The 25,939-nt window shown below is 60.0% G+C and overlaps 7 protein-coding genes across 7 annotated transcripts; 4 read left to right on the top strand and 3 right to left on the bottom strand.

Moving 5' to 3' along the window:
- Positions 1-378: 378 nt before the first annotated feature.
- VTJ83DRAFT_5024 (uncharacterized protein) lies at positions 379-3,456 on the bottom strand (the record flags this gene model as incomplete). The annotated part of the gene is made up of 3 exons (XM_071011579.1): positions 379-1,443; positions 1,525-3,100; positions 3,179-3,456. 3 exons carry the CDS (start codon positions 3,454-3,456, stop codon positions 379-381), a joined length of 2,919 nt encoding a protein of 972 aa, XP_070866474.1.
- Positions 3,457-5,872: 2,416 nt separating this feature from the next.
- VTJ83DRAFT_5025 (uncharacterized protein) lies at positions 5,873-9,328 on the bottom strand (the record flags this gene model as incomplete). Its single annotated transcript, XM_071011580.1, has 6 exons — positions 5,873-5,942; positions 6,035-8,470; positions 8,610-8,743; positions 8,825-8,842; positions 9,032-9,056; positions 9,195-9,328. 6 exons carry the CDS (start codon positions 9,326-9,328, stop codon positions 5,873-5,875), a joined length of 2,817 nt encoding a protein of 938 aa, XP_070866475.1.
- A 2,405-nt stretch (positions 9,329-11,733) lies between these two features.
- VTJ83DRAFT_5026 (uncharacterized protein) lies at positions 11,734-12,099 on the top strand (the record flags this gene model as incomplete). Its single annotated transcript, XM_071011581.1, has 1 exon — positions 11,734-12,099. The coding sequence occupies one exon, from the start codon at positions 11,734-11,736 to the stop codon at positions 12,097-12,099; it is 366 nt and encodes a 121-aa protein (XP_070866476.1).
- Positions 12,100-12,843: 744 nt separating this feature from the next.
- On the bottom strand, positions 12,844-16,161 carry VTJ83DRAFT_5027 (uncharacterized protein; the record flags this gene model as incomplete). Its single annotated transcript, XM_071011582.1, has 5 exons — positions 12,844-13,760; positions 13,817-14,064; positions 14,125-14,312; positions 14,367-15,922; positions 15,984-16,161. The coding sequence occupies 5 exons, from the start codon at positions 16,159-16,161 to the stop codon at positions 12,844-12,846; spliced, it is 3,087 nt and encodes a 1,028-aa protein (XP_070866477.1).
- Positions 16,162-16,760: 599 nt separating this feature from the next.
- VTJ83DRAFT_5028 (uncharacterized protein) lies at positions 16,761-18,414 on the top strand (the record flags this gene model as incomplete). The annotated part of the gene is made up of 6 exons (XM_071011583.1): positions 16,761-16,814; positions 16,894-16,949; positions 17,007-17,233; positions 17,303-17,370; positions 17,426-18,185; positions 18,242-18,414. The coding sequence occupies 6 exons, from the start codon at positions 16,761-16,763 to the stop codon at positions 18,412-18,414; spliced, it is 1,338 nt and encodes a 445-aa protein (XP_070866478.1).
- A 548-nt stretch (positions 18,415-18,962) lies between these two features.
- On the top strand, positions 18,963-20,814 carry VTJ83DRAFT_5029 (uncharacterized protein; the record flags this gene model as incomplete). The annotated part of the gene is made up of 4 exons (XM_071011584.1): positions 18,963-19,117; positions 19,182-20,413; positions 20,478-20,645; positions 20,708-20,814. The coding sequence occupies 4 exons, from the start codon at positions 18,963-18,965 to the stop codon at positions 20,812-20,814; spliced, it is 1,662 nt and encodes a 553-aa protein (XP_070866479.1).
- An 890-nt stretch (positions 20,815-21,704) lies between these two features.
- On the top strand, positions 21,705-22,950 carry VTJ83DRAFT_5030 (uncharacterized protein; the record flags this gene model as incomplete). Its single annotated transcript, XM_071011586.1, has 5 exons — positions 21,705-21,786; positions 21,854-22,092; positions 22,170-22,228; positions 22,303-22,656; positions 22,743-22,950. 5 exons carry the CDS (start codon positions 21,705-21,707, stop codon positions 22,948-22,950), a joined length of 942 nt encoding a protein of 313 aa, XP_070866480.1.
- Between the last annotated feature and the right edge of the window lie 2,989 nt (positions 22,951-25,939).

Here is a 25,939-nt window from a genome sequence, read left to right on the forward strand (position 1 = left end):
TGTTTGGGTAGAACAAAAGTTAAAGAGGACAAGAGAAAAAAGAGCATCACCACCACCCTAAAAAATCCCATCCATGACTACGCTCCACGGAAAGGCTCGTTTCACGAATTTCAAGCATACAAAAAAAGAAAAAAAACCACTGCCAAATAGACAACGAATGGGAACAATGTACTCGGTTTTCGGTTCGGGTTGACTGGGACAAGATACACACACAACGGCCATCTAAAAAGAAGCCCTGGCCGGCTGTTTCGAACGCATCGTTGCTCGGACCGGCTTCAACTCCCCCCTGAAACCATCCGGAGTCCTCTTTCTCAGCCACGCCATCATCTTTCACACCCATGCAGAATCATGGCCCATCGCCACTTCACTTCCAAGCGCTCAGCCCCGCCCACGGATCCGGCTGCTGATGTGGCGACATCGGCCTCGTGGCGTTCGGATCGGCCGGATAGTGCTCGGACCCGTAATGTATCGTTTGCTGCGGGCCCAGGGGGGCGGTCCCGGCGGGGGCGGGGGCGGGACAAAGTTCGGCGGCACGTAGCCCGCCGGCGCCGGCGCCGGCTGCTGTGCTTGTTGAAGCGCAGACGGATTTCCGTAGGTGTTGACCCGTCCCGGCTGGGAGAAGGTGGTCTGCGTAGCCGGCGGGGAGGCGGGCCCGGGCCGGCCAGGTGTAGGGCCGATGCTGAAGGTGGATTGGTTCGGTGGCGGCGAGGCCGGGCCGGGGATGCGGCCGTGCACCGATGGGTTGTAGGTGTAGGGTTGCGTGGTCGGCGGCATGTAGGACTGGGGTGAGGTCATTTGGTTTGGCGGTGGTGAGCTGGGGACTGGGTATTGCGGCGCGTAGGTGGTGGTGGGTGGGTAGACGGGTGCCGCGCTGAACGACAGCGGCGCTGGTACCGGCCGCGAACGAGATTGGAGCGACACCTGGGGTTGCGACGGTTCTATCGTCATCTTGGACATAAGCTCTCTCAATCTTTGTTGCTCAAGAGCGGCCTGGGCGCTCTTCTTCGCTTCCCACTCCTGCTCGATCTGGTTGAGGAGCTGGGCTCCCTCGGCTCGCCGGTTGTTGACAAAGGTCTCGACGTTCTTCTCGAGGCTCTCGACCGTCTCCTTCATTTCCTGATACCATGTCTTGGCGTTCTGCAGGCCGGCCTCCAGGTCCAGAAACTCTTGGTATGCCCGCTTGTACTTGCTGATGACGGCGCCTCGTTGCCTCTGGAACGTCTCGTACCGGCTCTGCTCGGCCCGGACCCGTTTGTCCTGAAGAAGCGCGTTGAAGGACGCCGTCAGCTCTCGCATCAGCGCCGCCTGCTTATGCGTCGCTTGGACAAGCCGGTTCTGATAGGGCCGATACTTCTCGAGCTCTTGCTGGAAGAGCTGCTGCTCGTAGTTGGCAATCGACTTCTTGTTGAGAATCAGGATCTGCGAAATATCGTCGTTGTGGGCCTAAGATGTCGTTAGAAAAAAAACAAAAAAAAAACGCTACCCTCCCTGAACGACCGAGGGCGTGGGGTGTGGCTCTCTCACTTTCTCCTTCAGGTCCTTGAGCACTTGCATGCGCTCCCTCTTGATCAGGTTCAGCTTCTTGAGGATATCCTCCACCATGGCGATCTGCTCGACGACGGTGGGCCCGCCATCGTCAAAGTCGGCGTCTAGAAGATTCGGTTCGGCGGAGGACGGGCTGTGGGAGCTGGACTTGCGCGCCTTCTTGACGGCGCTTTGGAAGAAGGCGTCGATCTCGCCGTTCTGGGCGGCGGCGCGCATCTCGTCAAACTCGTGCTGGTTCTGGCGCAGCTTGGCGGCGAGCTGGCTGTCGCTGCTGGCCGCCTCGTCCAGCGCGTCCCGGTAGCTCCGGATGTCGTTTCGGAGGGTGGTGGTGAGGCGCGAGCTCGGCTGCTGCGTCCACTCGGACTCGTATTTGGACCTCATCTTCTCGCACACGCTCTCCTCCGTGTCGAGCTGCTTCGTGCTCCGGTCAAGAATGGCCACGATGGCCTGCTTTTGGGCATGCAGGTTTTCAAAGATGCTGGCGGGGTCCTCGTGATCGGCCACGTCCACGCACCAGGTCCGGAAGTCCTCGTCGGGCAGGATCTCCTGGTCGAAGCCGCCCTTGAGGACTTGCAAGGCGCCAGGTAACCTCAGGTAGTCCAGGCTGGCGGCCATCTCGCTGTTGGCCGCGTCGACGCGCTCCGTCTCGGCCCGCACCAGCTTGGCCTTCTCCTCGTCGTACAGGCTCGCCGACTCGGTGACCGACAGCGGCACGATCTTGGCGAACAGATCCGGGCCCGTGATGCGCTGAATATCCTGCCCCGCGTACAGCTCGCTGACGGGGATGGGCTTGGCGGCCGGCAGCTTCGCGACGGCGGGGACGCTGGCGACGTCGGGGACGGGCTGGTGGTAGATGAAGTCGTTGTCCTTGGTCAGCTCCTTGAGCTTTTGCTGCACGGCGACCAGGTGACGCTTGGTGATGTCGGCCATGATGGCGCCGCTGTCGGCGGTTAGGTTGGAGCTGGGGGGCACGGAGCTCGGGAAGCTGTTGGAGATCTTGTTGGCATCGCGGGCGTGAGCCTCGGCGACTTGCAGGCGGGCGATGGCCATGCCGTGCGAGTTGGCGTCGTCGTCGGCGAGAGCCTGGTAGTACTGGGCCATGGAGCTCATGAGGTTGAACTTTGCCTGGACCATCAGCAGCCAGACCTTCTCAAAGATGGCCTTTGTGACGTTCTCCTGGATGCCCTCGAGCGCCTGGCTGTAGAGGGTGGCTGCCTGGCTGGCCAGCTTGGCGAGCAGGCCGATCTTTTTCTGATCCGCGATCTGCTTCTCGAGGAACACCTCCTGGGCCTGAGCCAGCATGACGTTGATTAGGGATTTGATGGTGTCCCGGCTCAGGTCGGCCGACGGGGCGTGGAGGAAGTTTTCGTTGATGTACGTGAACATGCCGGCGGCGGCCTGGAACGAGTGGTAGGCGTGCTTGAGGCCCGACTCTTGGCTGCGCGTCTGGATGGCAGCATGGCACGACAGGACGGCCGAGATGTTGAAGATGATGGAGGCCTTTTCGAAGGCGAGAGAGTACTGCGAGGTGGCCTTGTGCGTGAAGGCATCGTACCTACAGCAAAGCCGGGGTTAGCGCTCTGACGGGCGGGGAGATGACGGGAAGGCCCTGACGGCAGATCAAGAGGATTACCAGGTGAAGGAGACACGGATATGCTGCTCGTCGACGGGGAACCGCAGGTCCAGCAGCTCCAGCTGGCCATAGTAACGATAGAGCAGGTCCCGGCCGGCGGTGCTATCCTTGCCGGCGCCGCGCATGTCCTGGCGCAGCCGGTTGAGGGTGGCGCACTCCTCGGCGTACCGCTCTGGGTCGTCGCCGTACGTGTTTTGGATGTAGTTCTTGAGGGGCGTGATCCAGTCGATCTCGTTGGTGGCCTTGAGAGGCACCGAGATCATGGGTGCCTGAGCCATGGTGGGCGGCATCAGGGATTGGTCGGCGGGGAAACGACGACAGCGGTGAGCTTGCCGGGTCTCGCTGCCGCTGTGTCCCAGGGGCGGAGGAACCGGTGATGCTCCAAGGGAGGGAGGGGGGTGGCTTGCTCGCTTGCGAGAAGAGGGAATGCGGAGCGGAAAGCGTTGCGGCAGGCTGGGGATGCTGGAGATTGTGATTGCGTAGTAGCACGCAGGTCGAGGTCACGGCTGGCTGGCCACTGGCGTTTGGAAAGCACTGTTGTTGTGGTGGTGTTTGGAGCAAGATGATGAGGTGATGCGGGCGACCCAACGGAACGTCGTGGCGGGGTATCTAGCGCGGGGAGTTTTGGTTGCGAGGCAAGGGTGTCGTCACGGTTCGTCCTGCTGGTGCCGGGTAGGATGGGACAAGCTGGTCATTTCCAGAGCGTCTCTCCCCCGAGTCCCCGACCTGAGGGTGAGCTGGAGGTGAGGCAAAAAATCGAGGGACGGGATGTGGAGGAGAAGGATCCAAGGCTCGGGCCGCGTCACAGGCAGAACGGTGCGCTCAGGCCAACGTCCGTTCCGCTGTCTTCACAGTGGCCCTACATGGAACTAAGCATGTGGATGGAAGGTGTGAGCTGCCTTGGAGGTGGGCGGCAAGCACAGGTCTAGAGCGCCCAATCGTCATCCTTTGCTGCCCCTCCTCCCTGTCATGGGGGAGCGGGGCATCCCTGTCAGCGGCAAGTCTTGGCGCCCTCCCGCGGCGCGGCTGATCACCCTTCTTGGGCAGGGCCGCCTATGGGAATGTTTGCAGTTCCTAGCATGACACCTCCCTTACCGTCAGAAATCAAGCAATGCCGATGGCTCAGGTAGGTACACAAGGCCCGCAGGCCCTCCAAAAACCATAAACGGTTCGTCCATGATTCCAGCAGTCGAAAAAAAAAAAAAAGCAAAAAAATCTGTACCGGTACTACATAATCTATCGATGCGATTTGCATCCCGGTTCCTCCTCCCCTCCCTCTTCTCCCCTTCCAGAGCTCACCCGTATGGCTGGAGCAACACGTCGGCACCAAACTTCCCTTTTGATCCGCGGGGTGAGAGCGGCGGCACAAGGCCTCGTCGCAGAAATCCCGTCGTCGGATTGGTGGCTTTGCCGCGCAACCACCGCGACTAGGGACGCCAGAGCAATAGTACCTTTGTTGACGTTGAGAACAGAACGCTTGTGTGACGGGCGTCTGACGGCGAGAGATGGACGGCGACGAAAGCGGTAATTCGGCGAGTCTTGAATCCACGACGCTCAGCGCTTCCGCTTGAGATGGCATCGTGAGTCGTCCTGGTCTCCTGAGCTCAGGTCCTTTGAGCTGTCCCTTCCAAACCAGACTTCGTCATGGCAGATCCGTCCATGCCCGCAGGCGAATGTTGTCGAAGCACTGCCGCTCTCCGCGCAAGCTCAGCCCAATTTCCAGTTGACATGTCGGATGGATCGTATATGTTTCCCCCCCCCTTGTCCGAAACTCCCCTTTTCTCTTTCTGAGGCTCGACTGGAAGCATCTACTATATGTCTAGGAAAGGGGTCGCTTACTGTGTACCTTGCCTTCCCCATCCGGCGTGGGAGCTGAGCAAGCACGGAGCATACCGAGAAGCCGGGTGTGGGGACCCGGAACCGGGAGCTTGAATCCAGCACCGGGGCCTTGGGACCTTTTCCCCCGCAGGATGATCGTTCCCGGTTCTGGAATCTCAGGCCCCGAGACGGAAATCGACACGGAAACGATCCCCGAACCCCGTGGATGGACAACTCTCATGAATGGCCGTTTCCCCCCCCCCCCCCCTCCGGATTCCCATCTTCCCATGGCATCTGACACCAGAGAAGGACGGTTTTCATGACCTGGTGTTGTTGGCTCAAGCAGACGCCTGCCTACCTTGTCTCTCTCGGCCAGCATCTCTCTGTCTTGCTTGAACCGCAAAAACGGCCCCGTTCAGCCCCGCATACCTCAAGTCACCCCAGCCAGGGGGTTGGCTCCCAACGTGCCTGGTGAACCCCTTGAATAGCATACGACGTATCTCCTATCCAAGCAGCTATTGACAAAACACCACACTCGACATGTATCCAAGAATTACAGCGTTACGCATCAGCCAAATAATGTAGGTAGTCAGCGCTCAACACCGGCACCACCTTTCTTTCCACACGCCGGGCACGCCATCCAACAAGCCAGCTGCCAAAATATACCCGGTCAAACGAACCAAACCCTTCAGTTTCCAACCCGCCTCTCCGGCGAGCTATCCCAACGCGTTTCCATCAGCATGTCATTACCACTGGCGCCGCCTCTCGCGCTCAGCCATACGAGGGTAACCTGTAACCAAAAAGCACTACACCCCCACCCGGCATCACCCATGAACAGCACCAATTCCAAAGTTACCAGCCGCTCGGGCTCGATGCCTAGACGATCGGCAAACTGTCCAAGCTGATGGGGTTATTCGGGTCGTTGTGGATGCCAAACCATTGGAACCTGCGCCACAGACAACGAGTCAGTCACAGCGACTCCAACAACAAGAACGAGCCACCAACACCAAACAGAAGCGAGAAAGAAAAGAGACTCACCAGTCCTCCACGTTCAACGTCGCCGGCACCGGCTGCCCCTGCACCGACCCGGTACTCCAACTATCGCTCGGGCTCTGCCCATCCGCCATCGCCGTATCCAAGCTTTGCCACAAATTGCCATTGGTCCCATGATTCACGCCGTTTTGATTCGGAAGGCCATGCGGCGCGTGCGGGCTTCCCATCGTCCCTTGCTGGCCTTGTTGCTGCTGTTGTTGCTGGTCAAACTGACCCTGCACTCCCATCATGGTCGCATCCAGCCCCGCATGCGTCTGCCCGGGCGACAGCGGCTGGCCAAATAGCGGCACGTGTGCGCTCTCAGGGAAGAGCTGGTCGGGCTGGAAGTTCTCCCAGATGGCCTGCGACAGGTTCGGGGAGTTGCGCGTGACAAGGTACAGATCCGGCGGGGTGCCGGGCACCGAGAAGGAAGGGTTGAAAGGGGTGGCGGGTCGGGTGTGCGGCCTCGAGGCAGATCCGCCCATGAAGGCGTCGGCACCGTTGGTGCGCGGCAGGTGCGGGGACGTGGGGCCGGCGGCGGCGGCGCCGCCGCTGGGGGCGTGGTGGGATGGTGGGGGCGGCATGGTGTTGGGGATGCCGGGGCCAACGGGTTCTGTTTTGGCGGCGGCGGCGGCAGCGGCGGCGCTCGGCGATTGAGGCCGGGAGCGTTCGTACGACTCTTGTGGCTGGGGCGTGGTGACGCCAAAGTCGATGGCCATCTCGTCGTACTTGCGCTTCTGCTCTTGGGCGTAGCGTTGCTGCTGCTGCTGCTGCTGCTCCAGCTGCGACAGAGCGTGGTGGATGCGGCAGTGCTTCTTTCCGGCGGCCTTTTGGAGCCGCTCTTCGAGAGCCTTGTTGCCGAGAATGGACTCGAAGAGGGTGTGCACCATCTTGCCCACCAGCCACACCTTGGACACGTCCTTGAGGGCGCCCATGCAGGTGCGTATCCGGTCCTGCGTCACCTGCTGGATCGACTGCACCGGCGACCGCATCTGGTACACGTGCATGATGAGGGCCGAGAAGATGCTGTAGACGATGAAGGCAGGGCAGTAGCGCAGCTCGCCGCGCGCCGACAGGTTCTCGATGATGGACGTGATCATGCCGGCGGCTTGGAAGGCGATGTTGCGGCTGGGGTAGACCGACTCGTCGGGGATCCGGTGGCTGCCGCTTGGCGGCATGTGGGCTCGGTGCAGCAGGCACAGGGTTGTGTAGTAGTTGGAGTGAAGCAGGGCGGACCAGAAGTGATGACGCGGCATCTCCCAGTAGACGATCTTGGGGCAGTTTTGCAGCCAGTCGGCCAGGGCCATGTCGCTGTGCGTCAGGTCGATGGGGCTGTAGCGGCGGCCCTTGGAGGCGACCGAGTATTGCTGCGAGAGCACGAGCCCCATGATCTCGCACAGCTTGACGTACTGCAGGAAGAACTGGACGTGGACCGGGTCGGGCGGGTACTCGCTCTTCTGGTCGGGCTCGTCCTCGATGAAGTCATCCTCGGTCAGCATCTCCACGTCCGAGTCGTCCAGGTTGATGTGGCAGGGACGCCCGAGGGCGACGGCGGTGGAGCGGTCGCGCGTGAACAGAGTCCACCAGATGCGCTTCCATAAGCGCTTGTCCGATCGGCTCAGCTGCGATCCCTCGACGCTGCGATGCATGCCGGACCCTTGGGCCACGATGGTGGCGACGCGGGTCCAGTAGAAGACGTTCTTGGTCACGTCCTCGGGGCCTTCCCAGTACCAGCCCATGAGCAACAGCGACTGCACGATGGTGACGCGGTCGTCCTCGTAGTTGGCGTCGTACAACGCCTTGGCTCGCTTGTAGAAGGTCAGGGCGGCCGGGGTCGACGAGCCGTTGGCGTCCATCAGCTGCGGGTTGGTGCAGACGCGCGAGCCAGCCAGCAGCATGGCCTGCAGCAGGAGCAGCGACGGCGGGTTCTTGGGGTCCTTGTAGCGGCGCATGAACTTGGTCTTGTTGATGACGGGCACGATGGGGTGGATCCATCGGAAGTAGCACTCGATGAGCTCGTCGCAAAGCGCCCGCGGCGGGAGAAGGAAGGCACCCCGCTGGTGCAGGATTTCGATTTCGATGTTGTCGAGCTCCGTGAGCCGCGCCCGCGACCCGCGGATGTTTTCGGGCAGCGGATAGTGCACCACGTCGCCTTCGCCCTGGCGGTCGTGCACGAGCAGCGTCAGGTTGGACGACTCGCCGAGGTATGCCACCCTGCCGGCTTCGGTGATGGGCGCCCGGGTGAACTTGGGCTTCATGACGAGGTCCATGTAGTTTGCGAGGTTAGCATTCTCATATGCCTCCTTTCTCTGAACTTCGGCCTCGACATTAGGGGCCGAAGGCGTGCCCTCGTGGGTGTGGTAGACGGCGGGCGGCCGGGTGCCGCTGGGGAATGTGGTCGCGCCGTGCGGAAGCGGTGATCGGTCCTCTTCGCCTCGTTCGCTGCAATAACGTAGTCAGCATCATCCGTCGTCCCAGCAAGAGCAGGGGCGCGGCCGTCCGGGGTGATGGAGGGGGGTGGGGGGGAAGGATTGCCCAGCGGAGATGAGCGGAAGCTGAGGGAGGAGGGCGCGCCATGTACCTGTCTGAGTCTCTGAGCTGCTGCGCGAGGGCATTCTGGGCCTTCTTGCGCTTTGGGGTTGGGATGCGGCATTCGATCTGGAAGGCGACGCAGTTCGTACATGGAACGCCGAGGCTTGCAGCATCGCAACGGACCTGCAGAAACAGACGTGTGAGTAACGCGCGGGGCCTTTTTTTTTGTTCGGCGGGGTACGGGTCAAAGAGAAGCGTTCGTACTTTGCGGGCATGACATGTCTGGTGGACACGGAGGCTTTCGTCAGCGTTGTTTCTTGTGGTAGATCGCAACGGTTGAGCCGAGGCTCGGGATCCGCGAGGCCATCACAAGGGCTTTTCGGATGAGCCTCGGGCGACGCCCCTCGCTAGGGCCACGCCACGGCCGGGGCTGCAACCTGAACAGATAAGAAGGGGAGGTGTAGAACTCACTTCGCATGCTCTCGATGCTCGTTGTCTGCCATGCAACGAAACAGCAACTGGTTAGCACAATGCCATCGAGCCATGCCATCGAGCGCGGTGGGCCATCATCATCATCATCATCACCCAAGGCAGCAGCAGCAGCGGCGGCGGCGGCGGCAGCAGCAGCACCCACCTCCTAAAACTCATCTGGCCTGTCGTGGTGGTGGTCGTAGATCCTCCTACGGTAGACGGTTGCGACGGCGAGCGCGACGTCTGTTTGGTAGCCGGAGGAGTGTTCTCAGCGGGAGGCGTCGAATCGATCTCCATGGTGATGGCGGGGCTGTGCAAGGCAGCGCGGAAGGTGGATCGTGGTTTTCGGTTGGAGGTGGTGTCGGACGTGGTCCGGACGACAAGAAGGAGAGAAATGAAGGAAAAGGAAGGATTGCGCGGTGCGTGTTGCTGGCTTTCCCGCAGCCAATTCGTCGCGGTGATCCTGTGGTGTGTTTCCACCGCCGGCCCTGGCGCTTTTCGAGGCGATCTGCGGCGCCGAGGTCGTCGGGTCGCTGCAGGGGAAAAGGGCTAGGCGGCAGCCGAACTCGAAAGCCTCTGTTTGGGATCGGCCCAGCAGCAGCGGAATGGAAGGGAACGGCGCGAATCCAAGGTGCGCAAGAAACGACACAAACAGCACTAGTAGGTCGGACTGGAAATGAGCTGCAACCCCCTCCCCTAGGTCGGTTGGCTCGAAGAATCTTGTTGCGCAGTGCAGGTTTCTTGTGCGAAGGGGGCCGACACGGCAGTGAAAGCTGAAAGCGGGAGGTTCGTCTGGCCAAGGTATGGTCGCATACGCAGTATGGCATGCGAAAACGGTTGCAGACGGAAGCGTGCCTGTCTTCTGAGAGCAATGGGACTCGATGGAACCGGGGCACGAGGGAGGAGGGGGGGGGAGGATCAAGGGTCCAACTTCAGGTCATTCCCCCTTCCCCCCACCACAAGAGCCACAAGCATGGCGAAGGCACCCCTACCCTTCATACCACGCCTATTACTGCATACACGCACAGCAGCAGGTCCACGGATCCACGGGTGGCACTTGGCAGCCAAACCTGGAACCTTGACCTGTCTGACCACGTACCGGGTTCCAGAAAGCACCTCGCACAACCACCTAACTCGTACCTACCTCTCAAGTGAAGGTGCTGTCGTGTCATCTTGGGCTGGCCCTTGGAAAACTTGCCGGACCCGTCGTGGCTCCAGCATGCGTTAGCTCTTGGCTAACTACCAACAAGTGCTACAGGAATGGAGCATGGAGCGAATGGAGCGACTGGAGCGAACGGGGCCTATGGAGAGGCCATTGTTAGCCTCGATCTGCCCCAAACGGCCAACTTATCGCATGTTCCCCTCCCCTTGAGATTCTCCTCAGCCCTCTCGTGGTGTGTTTAAGACGGTCAGACGGCTCCCAACGTACTTCGTAACTCGTCCCTGTTGGGCGCACGCTATTGGGTGTCGTTCACATGCAAAATGGCGCCTTGGCTGCCCGTGCGAAATGCATGCAAAGCGACCAGAACCACCCCCCCCCCCCCCCCCCTCCCCCGACGATTCTGATACGATCCCATGCGAAGGCTGTGCACAGCGGGCTTTGCAGCAACTACATTAGAAACTGGGCGCATGCGGATGCAAGGCAAGACCAGGTGGGAATCTGCTCCCGTTCTTGGACTTCTTGGACGACAATTTGCAGGCGCCAGCGCCAGGCCCCCTCCGGAACCTGCCCTTTGCGGCGACAGGCATGCGATGCGCGCACAGAGGGAGGGTGACTGGTGGTAGGCGGCATGGCCCGCCGGTTCTGGCGGATGTCGAGCGCACGCCCCAGCCGAGATTGGCCGGGCGGGAGCGGCAGCTTGATCGGGAAGCCGCGGCCGAAGTCACGAATCCGGGGTAGTCTTGGCGTGGGCCAAGACCCCTGTCGGCCTGGGATCTTGGGGCCGTACTGGGGCTGTCTTGGAGCCTCTTGGGGCCTCTTGGTGTGCCTAGGGTCCAGTCTTGGCCAACGGCCATCACGCCGCCTGTGGCGTCGTGCTTAGCGGCGTCTTCCGCTTCAGAACAAACCTAACCCCCCCCATCCCTCCTCATTCTGCGGAGCAGGTCAAGTTCTTGGCCGTCTGGACACCACGAATTTTGTCTGCGAGACCCCATCTCTTTGTCAATGCTCCGCCGAGAGAATGCCCGGTGGCTTGATGCGTGGCCGGGCCCCAAAGAGGCGTCCAGCTCGGGGCTGTTCGAGCCCCCTCCCCCCCCCCTCCTTCCGGAGGAGTTGCAATCGTTGACTGTCTGAAAGCCAACAGGGTGGGTTCTCTTCGACCGCGTACGAGTCATTTCGCCGGTGCTCGGCAAGGGTCGCTTACTAAGGAGTAGAATTACGTGCGCCCAGCGGCGACGTCAATGACTTTCGGCAGCTCCCGGATTTGCCTGTCGGTCCCCAGAATCCGGACCCATCCAGGACCATGCCACCGTCCACCAACCTCCACCGCTCATCTCACGACCAGCACCGCCGCTGTGGCTCAACGCCCCTGTCCCGGTATGAATACCTACATACACGTACGCAGTATGTACAGTCATCAAGTCGCCGCCGGGTCAGGCACGGCACGGGTCCCGACGGGCATCGGCGGAGGTCATCTGGATCTGCTGCCACATCAGACCGGAGCCAAGTCCCCTGCCGTGCTACATAGGTGACATGGTGATGGATGTTTCCTAGTTCCTATTGGAGACATCTTGCCGCCCCCCTTCAAGGAGGAGACTTCTTCCCTTTCCCCCTTCGACTTGGGTCCCGTGTCTTGGGGGGTCATGTTCCGGGTCCCTCCAGAGCGTGCTCAGCATGGTCATTCTTCTTCCTATTCCATGCCCTTCGCTGGGTTGCCATGAAGCACGAGAGGAGCCTCCGACCCACGAGGAGGTTCCCCGGGCTTAAGCATAGCCTAGCGCTGATTCTTCGGGTAACATCCCCGTCCCAAGGGCACGCTAACACCTGCCGACATGCTCTACTACAGTACATGTTTGTTTGGGCGTCAAGGGGACATGCTACAGGGCGGACGCAGTCCCGGCCTTCTTGACGAATGAAGCTTAGCGCAAAGGATCGTCTCAATGGCCGTGGTGATGAAGGAGGCTCGACGACGAGCCAGACCGTCAAGATGGCTTCCGACGTCGGATCCGTCTTGTGCCAGCTCCAACACGCTGGCGTCGTTGTCAATGCAATGCTCGCGACGGGGGAGGCGGGGAGTGTGGAGAGGGAGCCCAACCCAAATCATCCCCCCCTCCCTCCCCCCCCCCCCAACTTCTCAACCCTTCTTGGTCCACCCTCTGGTTTGTCAATCACCAGATTCCCGCTCTCGGCAGTGGACCTGTCATCATTGTTGCGCGTACGGTACCCCGCCCCCGGGATTCGGTTTCGGGTGCGTTGGAGGGCACCCTCTTGCGTGGGTGTCCCTTCTGCGAGGGCCCTAGGCGGTGAGCCTCTCACGAGCTTGGTTGGTAAGGAGATCTGGAACAACGCTCCGATGAATTTGTCAAGAGACCCGCCTGTGGCCAACTGCGTGCTGAGGTGGATTGCCCATGCCGAATTCAGAAATATCTTCACGAATAGACGACGCCAACAAGAAAGCGAGGAAAAAAACAGTCACCAAGACCGTCATCAAAAGGCCCAACCGAGATGAACGCCCAGCCCCTTCTGCCTACGAGTAGATCACGCTTTGCAGCCTCAAACTCCAAACCTGTTTTGTCTACTGTGTACTCAATATTGTCCTACCCAAATCTACACAAACTACAAATGCAATGCCTCCCCCCCCCAGCCCGATTGATTAACTTTGCCGCAAACCGTCCGCCTCCGCAACCTTATATTCATACCCATTCACCTTGTTTTGTATCGGCCCATCTCCCTTCTGGCCCGCCGCCGCCGCATCCTCCTCCACCTTCACCCCAGCAATAAACATCGCGCTAACCCCCTCCAGCGCCGCCACAAACACGCAAAGCACGCTCGCAATCACAAAGTGGCTAATCGTAGACCCAATCTCCAACCATGACCCCTCATCCTTGACCACCCAAAAAAAGTAGAGCGTCAGCACATCGCTGATGGCCATAACCACCATGAGCAGCGCCGAGGGCGCCACGCCCAGCCTCTGGTTGAGAATCCCCAGGTTGGCCGAGATGAGCGCAAAGGGAATCAACAGCTTGACGATGAGCAGCGCGCCCTGCGCGAAGGGGTCAAAGATGGGCAGCAGCCGCGAGACGCTCTCCAGGCTAAAGGCCGACACGGATGCCACGTTGCCCGTGCTGAAGAAAGCCGACTGCAGCAAGACGAGGAAGAAGAGCGCTACGCGTGCGTCGAAGAGGGTCAGCGGGCGGAACGGGCGCTGCGTGGCAACTTCGGACCCGGTGGCTCGGGACGCCGAGACGTTGGCTTTCTCCTTGGGTGGCGCGGCGTCGTTGCTGGTGTGGGGTGCCGCCGTGAAGGAGGCGTCGCCGTTCGAGGCCGAGACCGCTCCACCGTTGGCGTGCGAGGGAGCCTTGGACGATTGCTGCGAGTACTTGAAAACGGCGTGCTCCAGGCGCACCCAGGTGACCAGGGTGACCGAAAAGGCAAAGTAGAAGAGGCCCTCGTACGAGATGGTCAGGATGACAAACGTCGGCGCAAAGGTCAGGAAGACGACGAGCAGCCGGTGAAGGTAATGGCTGTTCGACTGGAAACGGTTTGCCAGTGGCAGGACAAGCGAAAAGACTGTTCGCAGAATGTTAGTTGCGATTTTACGTTTCAGCCCTGCCAGTTGAACTAACCAAGAACGCCCCAACCCACGAGTTGGTTGCCACGAGGAAGACCCTGCTTGGCCTGCAAGGACAGGGCGCTAGACCGGGTAACAAGCATCGCAAGAAGGGTCAGGCCGATCTGGATACCCACGAGGGTCCGCGAGACATGATCCTTGGGAGCCGAGCGCTTCGTTGACAGGCCAAAGTCCGAGAGGACAAAGTCCTCCAGCACCAGATATAGGATGCCGACCGTGACCATTAGGGCCCCTCCAATCATTCTGTACGGGGCTGGATTTAGCGAGGAGGCTTTCTGCAGAATTGGGTTCGGGACCACCTACATCAGGTTCACATCCTCGATCTTCATGGCTGGCAGAAGCGTAAACGTGCTCATGGCCACGCAAGAAAGGAACCACGTGATGGAGAGCGCCAGGTGCTGTTGCAAAAAGGAGAAACCTTGGACAACAGGCCAGAAGGCGCCAATGATGAACAACACGGTCAAGATCTCGCGATGGATATAGCCCAGAGCCTACCAGAATTAGCCTGCGATCTTGGGGGACGCAACGGGAAAGAGAAAGCTCACCAATGACTCGATGATTCCAACGTAGATGGCGCAGTTGAAGGCGAGGGAAGCAAAGCTAGCCCCAGACTTGAGGTGGCCAAACAGCCGCTTCCGTCCCTCCACCAGGCTGTTGCGCCGAGCAAACACCTCCTCCCAGAAGAAGACAGGGAAGAAAGCATACGCGTAGTATGTCAGGGGCGACTTGGAGATGATGAAAGACGCGTAGAGCGCAGTCAACGTGGACGAGGCCACGAGGGTGCCGCCGAGCGTCCGCACGGGCTGCACCTCTCCGTGTAAGACATAGAGGTCGATGACGGTGGTCAGCGCGTAGGCCATCCAGCCCAGATAGCCTAGCGTGATGAGGGCTCGAAGGAACAGCCAGTCATAGGTCTGGAGGTACCGTAGGCCGCCGAGCCCAACCTTCAGCAGCGCCGCCGATTCTTCGATGGCTTCTTCGTAATGGCCGGCGTCGATGAGCTGCCGAATGTGGGCAACCCGGCTCTCGGCGTCCTGACCGTTGTCGCTCAGCGGTTCATACGGCCTGTATCTCAGCTCCGTCGCCTTCTTCTTCTCCTCCTTGACGCGGTACTGCTCGAGGATGCCCTGGGCATTGACAAGCGATGCCTCGGCCTTCTCTTTCAAGCTGCCCGTCAGGTAGGACAGGGGCAGCGCTCCGACCGAGTTGGCGGGGAACTCGGTACCGATAAGGTAGGCCATGAGGGCGGCCACATCGGCCTGCTCGACGTCGTGCCGCCGAACGTGATCGAGGTGCCAGTCGGCTGAGTAATCGTCATGGCCGGGCGCGACCTGTCCCGGATAGAGCTCGGGCTTGGCAACCCCGGAGCCCCAGGCGATCAAGGGGGTGCGCGTGTTGTCCGGGTGGCCGTCGCCGTGGCTGCCCCAATCGCTCATGCCGTGGTCTGCCGTGAAAACAAAGGCCGTCCTGTCGTCCCCGTAAAAGTCCTTGACCAGCTCGGTGATCTCTTGCACGCCCTGGTCCACGACCTTGATGTTGTGGAGGTACTCCTTCGAGTAAGGCCGGAATCCGTGACCCGTCGTGTCCAAGCCCAGCAGGTGGAGAAAGAAGACGATCTTGTTCTGCCGCAGCATGGCGTTGAGCGTCTTGTTGGTCCGGGCATCCGCGAAGAACTCCTTGACACGGTCAAAGACCCACAGGTCCAGAAAGACGGCGTCCGAGGTGAAGTCCTCCAACTCAGCGTCGTATGAGAAAGCATCGACACGGCCAGGGACGGCGCCGTGCTGGAACATTGGCAAGATGTCCGGACTTCCCCAGCTCCATGTGTGCCGGCTGCGGTTGAACAGGCTGTCGAAGTTGACAGGGTTCATCTTCCAGCCGGTCGTGACGGCGGACACGTCTTCGTAAAGGCCGGCGATAAGAGCGACATGTCCAGGCCGGGACTCGGTTGGCACACGCGTGTGCGAAACACCAAAGGTTCCTTCCTTCAGAATCTTGGAACGCAGGAACGGAGCGAGCGGACGGGGGACGAGGTCCTCGTCGGACTTGGGGTGGGGTTCGGGATGCCATTGAAAGGCCTTGTCAGCGCGCAATCCGTCTCCTGCGCACGAAGTGATCAGCGTTGTGCCTCAGGGGCCGCAGAGGGGGGAGGGGCCACGTACCGACGAAGAGGACCAGGCGATCGGCAGGTGGTGGAGCGGAGGGTGCCCTGGGGACCTCGAACAAGCGCATGCCCGAGACAATAGGACTGACGAAATAGATGTCGAAAATGGAGTATATATATACAAAGTGGAAGATGACCGCAATGGCCAGGAACCGGAATCGGCCAAGCCCTGCCATCTTGACTCTTTGCGACACTCTTGGGTGTCGGTGTCAGCGGCGGACTCTCGGTTGGCGATCCAAGCGGATGTGGTCGATGCTCGGCAGCAATGAACGGGGATCGCAAACAAAAGAAAAAAAAAATCGAAGCCGATTTAAATAACCTGGGGCGAAACTACAGGCGCGAAGCGAGTCATTGCGCGATGAACGACGACCGATGCTGAAGAATGAGTGGATGAACAAAATGGGTATATGGAAGAAGCCCCCCCTATGGACACATCTGCGACGTTGACGGTGGAATGGATGGCCGATGCCCTGCAACGACAAAACGAGCGTGGACCTTGAGGGTTCCCGCCCAAGCTTTTTCCTCCACGTTCCTGTCCCTCAGATCGGCATCAGGGGCTTGCAGGGGCAAGGACGGGAGAAACGCCGGAGGGCCCACTTTTACGGATCCGCCACAGCACCAGAGGCTTGATTGGCGACGGCGAAAACGTGACTTCGCGCCTCTCATTTCAGGTTCAAGCGCGTCGCGACGGGACTCGACACTTCGACCCAATCACCCCCATCACCACCATCCCAAGCAGCTTCCTACGGCCTGCAAGCCGAATCAGCCATTAGCGATGGACCGCTATGTTCAATACCTGGCCGACCATGTTCTCACCGAGGACAAAGTGGTATGAACCCTTGGTTTTGACATGCTAGGGCCAGGAGGGCGTTTTTGGAGGGAAGCTGACGGTTGCCCCGCGATCCCAGGTCACCTATCGGCTCTTGAGCCGAGAACTCCGAGTCCATGTCAACACAGCCAAACAGTAAGCGCTCATGGCAAGACCTCCTATTGCCGCCGGATGAGGGCTAACAGGATCCAGGATGCTCCATGACTTTCACAGAAGCCAGAATGCCAAACGCCCTGGGACCGTGCACGCCACGTACCTTGTGTATGGGACCAAGAAAGCGAGCAGCGACACGGTCTCGGCGTCACAGAACGGCGATGGCGATGGCGATGTCGACATGACAGGCTCCGCTCCCGAGACAGATCTTGCGGAGGTGGTGCCCATCTCGACCCTCACTCTAGTGCCAGAAGAGCGGCTCCAAGGTCGGTCCAGGCTTCTCGGCCGGATTCCCTGCATGCTTCTTTTCCTTTGCATGTGCTCACATGTCCCAGATGCTCTCGAGACCTACGAAGAAGTGTCCTCGCTCCATGTCTACAGCATTGCACCCCATCCAACAAAGGTGGGCACCATGTTTTCGTCAAGGATGGACAGAGACCTTGTTAACACATCATCAGGACATGGCACTCCTGGTCGATGCGGCCAGTCAGGTGCAGCCGTTGGAATTTGGTGAGGACCGCAAGAAGATCGCCCCTATCCTCAACTCAAAAGCCCGCCGTCGGGAGCGTCAGGGAGCCGGATTGAAGGCTGCTACGGCCGCCGCAACCCTGGCCAAGCCGCAGGCGAAGGCAGCCTCGAAGCCTGCGCAAGCAACGCCGTTTGCCAAGGTCAAGGAGGATCCAGCCACCTCTCAGGTCAAGCAGGAACCGACCGAGAAACCCGCCTCCTCCGTGCCGGCCCAGAAAGCCGCCCCTGTGCCAAAGCGCGGTGCCAGCGGTGGCATCATGCAGGCCTTCTCCAAGGCCGCAGCCAAGCCTGCCAAACCCAAGAAGGAAGAGACGTCAACGCCCGCCGCTCCCAGCGCGGAGCCCAACGTTCCAGCTCTTTCGGATGAAGGCGAGGATGACGACGACGACGAGATGCCCCAGCCCAAGCCACGCAGCGCTCCTAGACACAAGACTCGCCAGCAAATCAACCAGGAACTTCGGGAGATGATGGAACGGGAAGATGAAAAGGAGGAGGAGTCGAAGTCAGACAGTCCTGACGAGGAACCCATCGAGGAACCTCTGGAGGAGGAAGCTCCGGGCCCGGTGCCGGAGCCGGCAAAGGAGGAGGAGGAGGAGAAAGAGGTGGTTACTTCTTCTTCCAATGGCCGGCGGCGCGGGAGGAGACGGGTCATGCGAAAGAAGCAGATTATGGACGACCAAGGATATCTGGGTGCGTTTGACAGCCCTTCCGCCCTCCTTGTCCCCACTGCTAACGTTGGTTCACAGTCACCATCCAAGAGGCGGCCTGGGAATCATTTTCGGAGGATGAGGCACCACCGCCACCGAAAGCGAAGGCCCCAGCCCCAGCAGCGACCTCTTCGCAGGCGGCAAAGCCAGCTGCAAAGAAGGGTGGGCCCAAGGGCCAGGGCAGCATCATGTCGTTCTTCAGCAAGAAGTAACCAGCCTGCCACGATTCGTTTTGTCCAGAATGGCTGGAAATCGCCAGTACGTTGCATCGAAATGGCGCTATCGTCTCGATGCTAGCAAATCTAGACATTTTTTACCGGAATAAGCCTGTTATGAAATGGGTGGTACTGTGTCAATATCCATTCATGCCAAGGCCTCCCTCCCTCGGCGGCTTCTCTTATTGGCCGTGCTGCCAGCAACAACAAGTGTGAACCGCAATGGCTCTCTGCTGGACAGTCCGTGCGATGTTGGTCTTGGGACTTCCCTCCATCCCTACTTCGACCCTCCTTACCTACCTACCTGTAGCAGGGTAGGTACCTAGGTTGTGGACGATTGACTCCCGTCTCTCTGTGGTGGCACGAACCTGTTACCTTGTGCGGTGGGAAGAACTACATCGACATGCTTCCATACCCATGACAACGCGCTCCTACGTCAACCAACGAAGGTGCCCATCCTCTCGAGTAAGATTCTAGGATTGCCATCTCATCATCACTGCGTTTTGAGATTTTTTTTTTTTTTTTTTTTTTCAGATCGCCGCGCCATGCATAGACTGTTGTGGCTGCCATGCGTCCCGGTGCTACTGGCCCAGCGGGCCGTCGCGCTGGGCCGAAATACCCCAGGCCATCAGCAGCCCTTGACCGGCAGCTTCTCGCAGGATGACTGCCCCGACTACGCTAGCTATGCCGCTTATCCTCAGTATGTGTCGTTGAACTACCGCGCAAGAGCCTCACGGTCCAGAGTCCCACTGACGGGCATCAAGCCCCCCGCTCAGCAAAGGGTCGCTCCAGCTGCCATTCCAGCGGCCTCATCCTGTCTGCCGCACCTTTCGGTCTTACGCCATCGAGAAGGTCATCCATGACATCACGTCTCGCATGAAGAACCCAGACCTGGCCCGGTTGTTTGAGAACGCCTTCCCGTCCACCACCGACACCACCGTCCGGTGGCATACCGATGGGAAAGACGAGGCCATCCAGCAGAAGCTCCGCACCTGGCGGGACCAGGACGGGTGGCTTGACGAGGGCCAGTGGCAAGGTTCTCAGTCCTTTATCATCACGGGCGACATCCTCGCCGAGTGGCTGCGCGACAGCACGAACCAGCTGAAGCCGTACCAGACCCTGGCGACCAAGGACCGTGCCATCTTCCACCTGATCCTGGGCGCCATCAACACGCAGACCGAGTACGTCATCCAGTCGCCGTACTGCAACGCCTTCCAGCCACCCCCCATCTCGGGCCTTCCTCCGACCTCCAATGGGCAAGACGACGCCGTGCACCCCATCTACGACCCGACCGCCGTCTTCGAGTGCAAATACGAGCTCGATTCGCTGGCCCACTTCTTAGCGCTGGGCAACGACTTTTACGCCCAGACGGGCAGCACCGAGTTCCTGACCCCACGGTGGCACAAAGCGCTAGGCCGCGTGCTCGCGGTGCTCGAAGAGCAGAGCCAAAGCACCTTTGATACCGTCACCGGCAGCTACCGGAAAAACGCCTACACCTTCCAGCGGACCACGACGACGGGCACCGAGACGCTCAGCCTGGGCGGCATCGGCAACCCGCTCAACAACGGCACAGGGCTGGTCCGCTCGGCCTTCCGCCCCAGCGACGACGCCACCATCTTTGGCTTCCTGATCCCGGCCAACGCGCAGATGGCGGTCGAGCTGAAGCGGGCGGCGGCGGTGCTGCGGTCCACGAGCAAGGCGCCCAACGCGGAGCTGGCCGGGAGGCTGGAGCGTTGGAGCGAACGCATCACGAGGGGGATCTGGGAGCACGGCGTGGTTCCGCATCGCAGATACGGCAACGTGTTCGCGTACGAGGTGGACGGCTACGGAAGCGCCCTGCTCATGGACGACGCGAATTACCCGAGCCTGCTGGCGCTGCCGCTGATGGGGTTCGTGGACAAGAACGACAAAACGTATCAAAACACGAGGAGGATGTTGCTGGAGAAGGTTGGGAACCCGTACTACCTGGTCGGCAAGGAGTTTCGCGGCATCGGAGGTAGGTTTGCCAGAAGCTCCGACGAAGACGGTGCGGCCTGGCGCCTTGCTGACCCGAGCCACAGGGCCGCATATTGGGCTTCAGAATGCCTGGCCCATGAGCCTGCTGGTCCAGGCTCAGACGTCGGATGATGACGAGGAGATTATGGGGTGCCTCAACATGGTGCTCAGGTCAAGCAAGCTGGGGTTGATCCACGAGAGCGTCGACGTCAATCACTCGAGCTCTTACACGAGTGAGTTGTTCTCGCCGACAGCATGTCCACGGAAGTCCCGCACTGACTGCTACGTGACGCAGGGAGCTGGTTCGCCTGGGCGAACGGCGTGTTTGCCGAGACGATATTGAACCTGGCGAAGAGGAAGCCCCATTTGATCTTTACGGACGCGAAGCCCTACGAGGTGTAGAGAGGAGCACAGTTCGTTGGAAGCCGGCTTGGATGGACCGGACGAGCAGCTTGGGAAGTTGCACTGCGCTGCCGTGACGCACTTTGTGCTGGATGGCTGGTATGAAACGAAGCGAGTCCCAAAAGATCACCCGCCTTCTTAAGACAATACTCGGCATCGCAGCTATCACATACGACCATACCTGCAAGAAAGCACGGGATCCCGTCCGCTCTCCCCTAGTTAAGCTTGCAAGGGCCAGACTAGTAGTTGGGTCGGTGACGACCAGCGAATCCCTGGTGTTGTATGTTTTTGACAGCTTTTTGGTGTTTTGTCTCGCCACCTCTGGAACCCCTTGAACCACATCACTGAGTGGTCTGATTGAGCCGTTGTGGTTTTTTCCCCCTCGCTTTGTGTTACTCTCATGTCCCCTTGGAGAAGATGTCCAACCCCTCATCTTGACCCCTCTATGGTTCCTGGACTGCGGGGAAAGTGGGGGAGGGGGAGGGAAGGGGGGGCGGTTCGGACTCGGGGAAAGCTTCCCCAGTGGCATCTGGGTCCGTTTCGGGGTGAATTCGTCATCCGGCAGTTTCCCAACGAAATGCCATGTGGAAACGCCGCGTGCAAGAGCGGGAGAATGCGAGAGATTCCATGTCTGCATCTTTATCTGGCTGTATCCTGCCGGGCCTTTTTGCCTATCCTTGCTCCTTTTTTCTCGCCCGCCTTTTGAACCCGGTGCTTCTGCGTTCGTCCCTCGGCTGAGGTGTATAGTAACTCGAGCGAGAGCCGTCGCGGAGGTCTGATTTAACTTCCGAGTGGATTCACATCTGCCCCCCCCCAACCTATCGCTGTCAGCAATTGGACTTGGCCCGCAAGAAACATCAAAACTCTGAGCCTTTGCCTTGAGCTTGTTCATGTTTGCATCTCGGTCCTCTGCCGCCGTTCGACTTTGCGGGATCAGCTTCCGTCGAAGAATTGCAACCATGTCGTTTGACCGTATGTTGTTGAAATGCCCAGGGGTCTAGGCGCTGTGGTTGTTGTTTACTAACTCCCTGGCCCCTAGGTCTTATCCGGTTCGTGCCCAAGGGCGACGAGAGCAAGGTGCTCATCGGCGAGCCCGCTGATGCCGCCGTCGACGTCGGCGCCGCTGTCCGCAAGGGGGAGGATGTCCAGGTCAAGGTCTTTAGCGGCTCCTCGGTGCTGGACGCCGGCGCCCCGACCGGCGATACGGCCACCGTCGGCCGCATCCTCTCGCCCCTGACCCAGGCCGAAGTTGGCACCATCCGGTGCATTGGGTTGAACGTGAGATTGGACCTTCTACTCCTGCCCCTGAGGCGAAGACCGGGGTCGTTTGCTGACCGGCCTCTGGGTGCACACAGTACAAGAAGCATGCCGAGGAGGCCAAGATGCAGATTCCATCGATTCCTACCCTCTTCCTGTAGGCTCTCCTTTCGTATTCACCATTCCGGCATCTGCCACCACCCTGCTCACCAAAATCCCTCCCCTGCGCAGGAAACCGGCGACGAGCCTCGCGGACCCGTACCCAGCTCCGACCATCATCCCCAAGCACACGCTGGCAGACGACTCGGCCGACTACGAGTCCGAGCTGGCCATTGTCCTGGGCAAGGATGCCAAGAACGTGTCGGAGGCCGACGCCCTCGACTACGTGCTTGGCTACACGGCCAGCAACGACATTTCGAGCCGCGCCTCGCAGTTCGCCCAAACCCAGTGGTGCTACTCCAAGGGCTTCGACGGCGCTTGCCCCATCGGCCCCGTCCTGGTGAACAAGCGCCTGGTGCCGGATGTGGGCAAGCTTCGCTTGAGGGGCCTGAAGAATGGGAAGGTGGTGCAGGATAGCCCGCTGACGTGAGTACCCCCCTTGCAAGATCCCTTGGCGAGTCGTGTCTCCCTGGCCGCGGGCTGTTGGGCGCTGACGGTGATTCCTTCTCCAGGGACCTCATCTTTTCGGTCGAGAAGATCGTCAGCTTCCTTTCTCAGGGTACGACGCTGCCAAAGGGCACCCTCATTCTCACCGGAACGCCGGCAGGTGTTGGTTTTGCCCACCGGCCGCCCGAGCTGCTGCACGACGGGGACGAGTTTGTCGTTGAGATCCTGCCGCACATTGGGAGTCTGTACAACGTGTTGCAGAATGAGAAATAGGAGCGTCGGGCAATTCAAGACCAAAGTCGTCCGTGCACTCATGTAACGTCATGCTTCCTCTTCTAGGCGCCATGTATTGGGTTCATCGCCGCAGCGAGAATGCTCTGGTTGAACAAGCTATTGGGATTGCTGTGCAGAGGCGGGCTGTCCCACCACAACCACGAGCATGATGCCCTTGTGACGCCTCTCCACGCCAGGTTTGGAAGAGCACGATAACGTCTACCACAGCAAGAGCGATGTTCTCAACATCAGGGTCTTTGGGGGAAGCGAAAGGGGAGGCTAGGTTCTACATAGGTTAGCTAGTGCATGTGGTTGCATATATCGAACTCAGCCGCGTCCTACAACACGCACGCCCGTGTCTCAGAACCATTCCCTCGGGTCAACCCCCCGGCCGGAATCTCTCATGCAGAGTGAGCAGCTACTGCGAAGTGGCGCTCACCGCCCTATCGCACGGCCCGAATTCTGGCGTTGGCTGCTGCGCGTGACAGTGGCGGCATGAAAAAGCCTCGCGGAGAGGGCCTGACGTCCTTACCACCGAGGTTGTTTCTGCAGCGTCTTGTAACCCACGTGAGCGTGGTTTGCTGGTCAGCGAGCGGCGCCTTCGAGAAGATGGCAGCGTGCCATCACGGCCCGACGCCTCGTCACCCGAGGGATCCAGATGCTCGTTGTGCGTCAGCAGCCACACCCAGCGTTTTGGTTCATACCGCGGTAGCTGGCTCATGCGTGTGGCGTTCCATAGATGCCTGTGGCTTCTCAGCATCCTCCACAAGGCGGGTTCTTGGACGTTATCTGAGCGCCCCCACGGTTTCCGGCGTCCCAAGTTGGGTCCCAGACGCATGGTCTTCCCCTGCACAGCTGAACGGTACAACACGGACGGCTGGGCTTCCGCTCCACCCCCCTTGGGCTCTGGTTGGGGATGATGCGAGGTTGCGTCCTTGTTGGGCCTCCCCGCTTGCTTCTTTCGAGCCCATTTTGAGACCGGGCAACCCTTTGGGCACGCGGAGGGGCTCCGGATGAGCTGAGCTGAGATATCAGGCCCCCGGAATGGCCGTGGCCGAGCCAACTAGCCTTCTCCTGCAGGTTTCTATAGGCTCCTCCCTGGGCGAGAGTGAGACGCCGCGGCAATCGTCTAGCGATTTCTTGACGGTGACACAAGCATGCCTTGGGGCTTGGGATGCTGTCAAGCGGTCCCCCCTCCCCCCAAAGAAAAAAAAAAGAAAAAAAAAAAACACGACGGCTGCCATAGCCACAGACTCGCAATGCAGAACCTTTTTTTGGTCGAGCATACCCTGTACAATAGCGTAGTGAGGCTGCTGCTAGAGCCGCACAACAGCCCTTCTGGAAGCCTGTTTCTCGTTTCTCCTTGGTCTAGATGCCTTTGTCTCGGGATTCTAGTAATCAGGATGGAAGGAAACTCCAACTTTGGCATGGCGTGTCAATATTGTTCCCTCGCTACGACTCCCTGGGCGGCATCAATATCAACACATGTCAGCTGCAGGATGTTGGGACCGTGGGCAGACGGAAGACGGGCCAAATGGGGGAAACCCGGAGCCCGTTTGTTGCAGGGAGCCCTGCCGCCTCCTCCCTATCGGTTTGGATATTGGAGACAATTTCACAGCTGCCAATCAGCAAGTCATGGTTAGGAGCCGATAGGGTTCGGATGTGTGCGGTGATGGTCACTTGGACCGAGGCTTAGATGGATTCTGAGGCGAGGGACGGGGCGTCCCCCCACGCGTCAAGCACGCAACGACGGCCAGGGTGAGCGAAGATTTTCTCGTGGGAGCCGCGGGGACCTGCAACACCCTCTCCGCCGGGCACATTTCCAACGCTTCCACCATGCGCAGGCCAGCATGCGGGCGCGGCTTGGGCTGCAGCATCTCGCCGAAAGCCAAAACCCTTCGCTCCGGCTCTCATTGGCGAGAGGCAAGACGAGGGCTGCAGCAGCCACGAGGCCTGAAGGGATGAGGAAATGCACACAGACGTCATCGCCATGCGCACATGCGTTGGTCCCATCACGTTGTTCCCCCTGCGAGAGGTCTCCAGAGCTACGGGCCCTAACGATCCCTGGCCGGCGCGCGCGCGTCCGACCGCCATCCCCCGCATTTCGTCGGCACGGCCAGCCCGCGGATTGGTGGGCGAGGGGGGGGGGGGGGGGTGAAGAGTGCAGAATCGGGGTTCCATTCGATAACGGTGGTCCATCGAACGCTTCGAATGGTTGTTGGGTCTAGCAATGACGCAAGGGCGGTGAGAAAAAGCAACAAGGTCACGACGACCAAGCCGTCGGGTGTCGGGTGTCGAGTGGTTGCAAATGGATTCCGGGGTTCCGGAGTCCTTCTTTGGGGGGGGGGGGGGGCGGCCCGGACACGGGAGGGGGGAAGTCTACAAGGAAGATGCTTGCTCATCTGGCAGCCTTGCTGACGACGCCTGTCCCAAGCCGTGTTTGACAACGATGGAACACGGAAACACGGCGTTCACAACAGTAACAACAACAACAGCAACAGCAACAACACCAACAACGACGGCGACGACGGCGACGACGACGACGATGACGATGACGACGGGCTGCATGGAGGAGGGGATGGGGGAAGAGTTCCACAAGCAGTGCCATGCGGTGTTGCCAATGGATGGCCGTTGCATGCAGCTCGACGGTGCAGATACCCAACGCAGAACGGGACGGGGGGGGGGGGGGGAGGATGTAACGGGATGAGGGGTCTTTTGTCCACATACCTACCTCCCTCCCCTCAGAATCAGTCAATCATGTCCATCCCTTTCCCGCCCCGGGCGCATGTGCCGATGATCAAACCCCCGCCCTTGGTGCGGGTTGCAAATAGAGAAAGGCCCATAGCTAGTGCTCGAGGGAGCCGGTTGGTGGGTTTGGCTTAGCTTCCGAAGAAACCATGGCGTTTCGGCTCGACAAAGTCTGGGGCGAGTGATATTATCGACAAGGGCCGGAGGAGGTCGGGTGTGACAGGGCCGGAGCAACCGCAGA

Source organism: Remersonia thermophila, chromosome 4, assembly GCF_042764415.1.
Source record: "Remersonia thermophila strain ATCC 22073 chromosome 4, whole genome shotgun sequence".
NCBI lineage: Eukaryota > Fungi > Ascomycota > Sordariomycetes > Sordariales > Chaetomiaceae > Remersonia > Remersonia thermophila.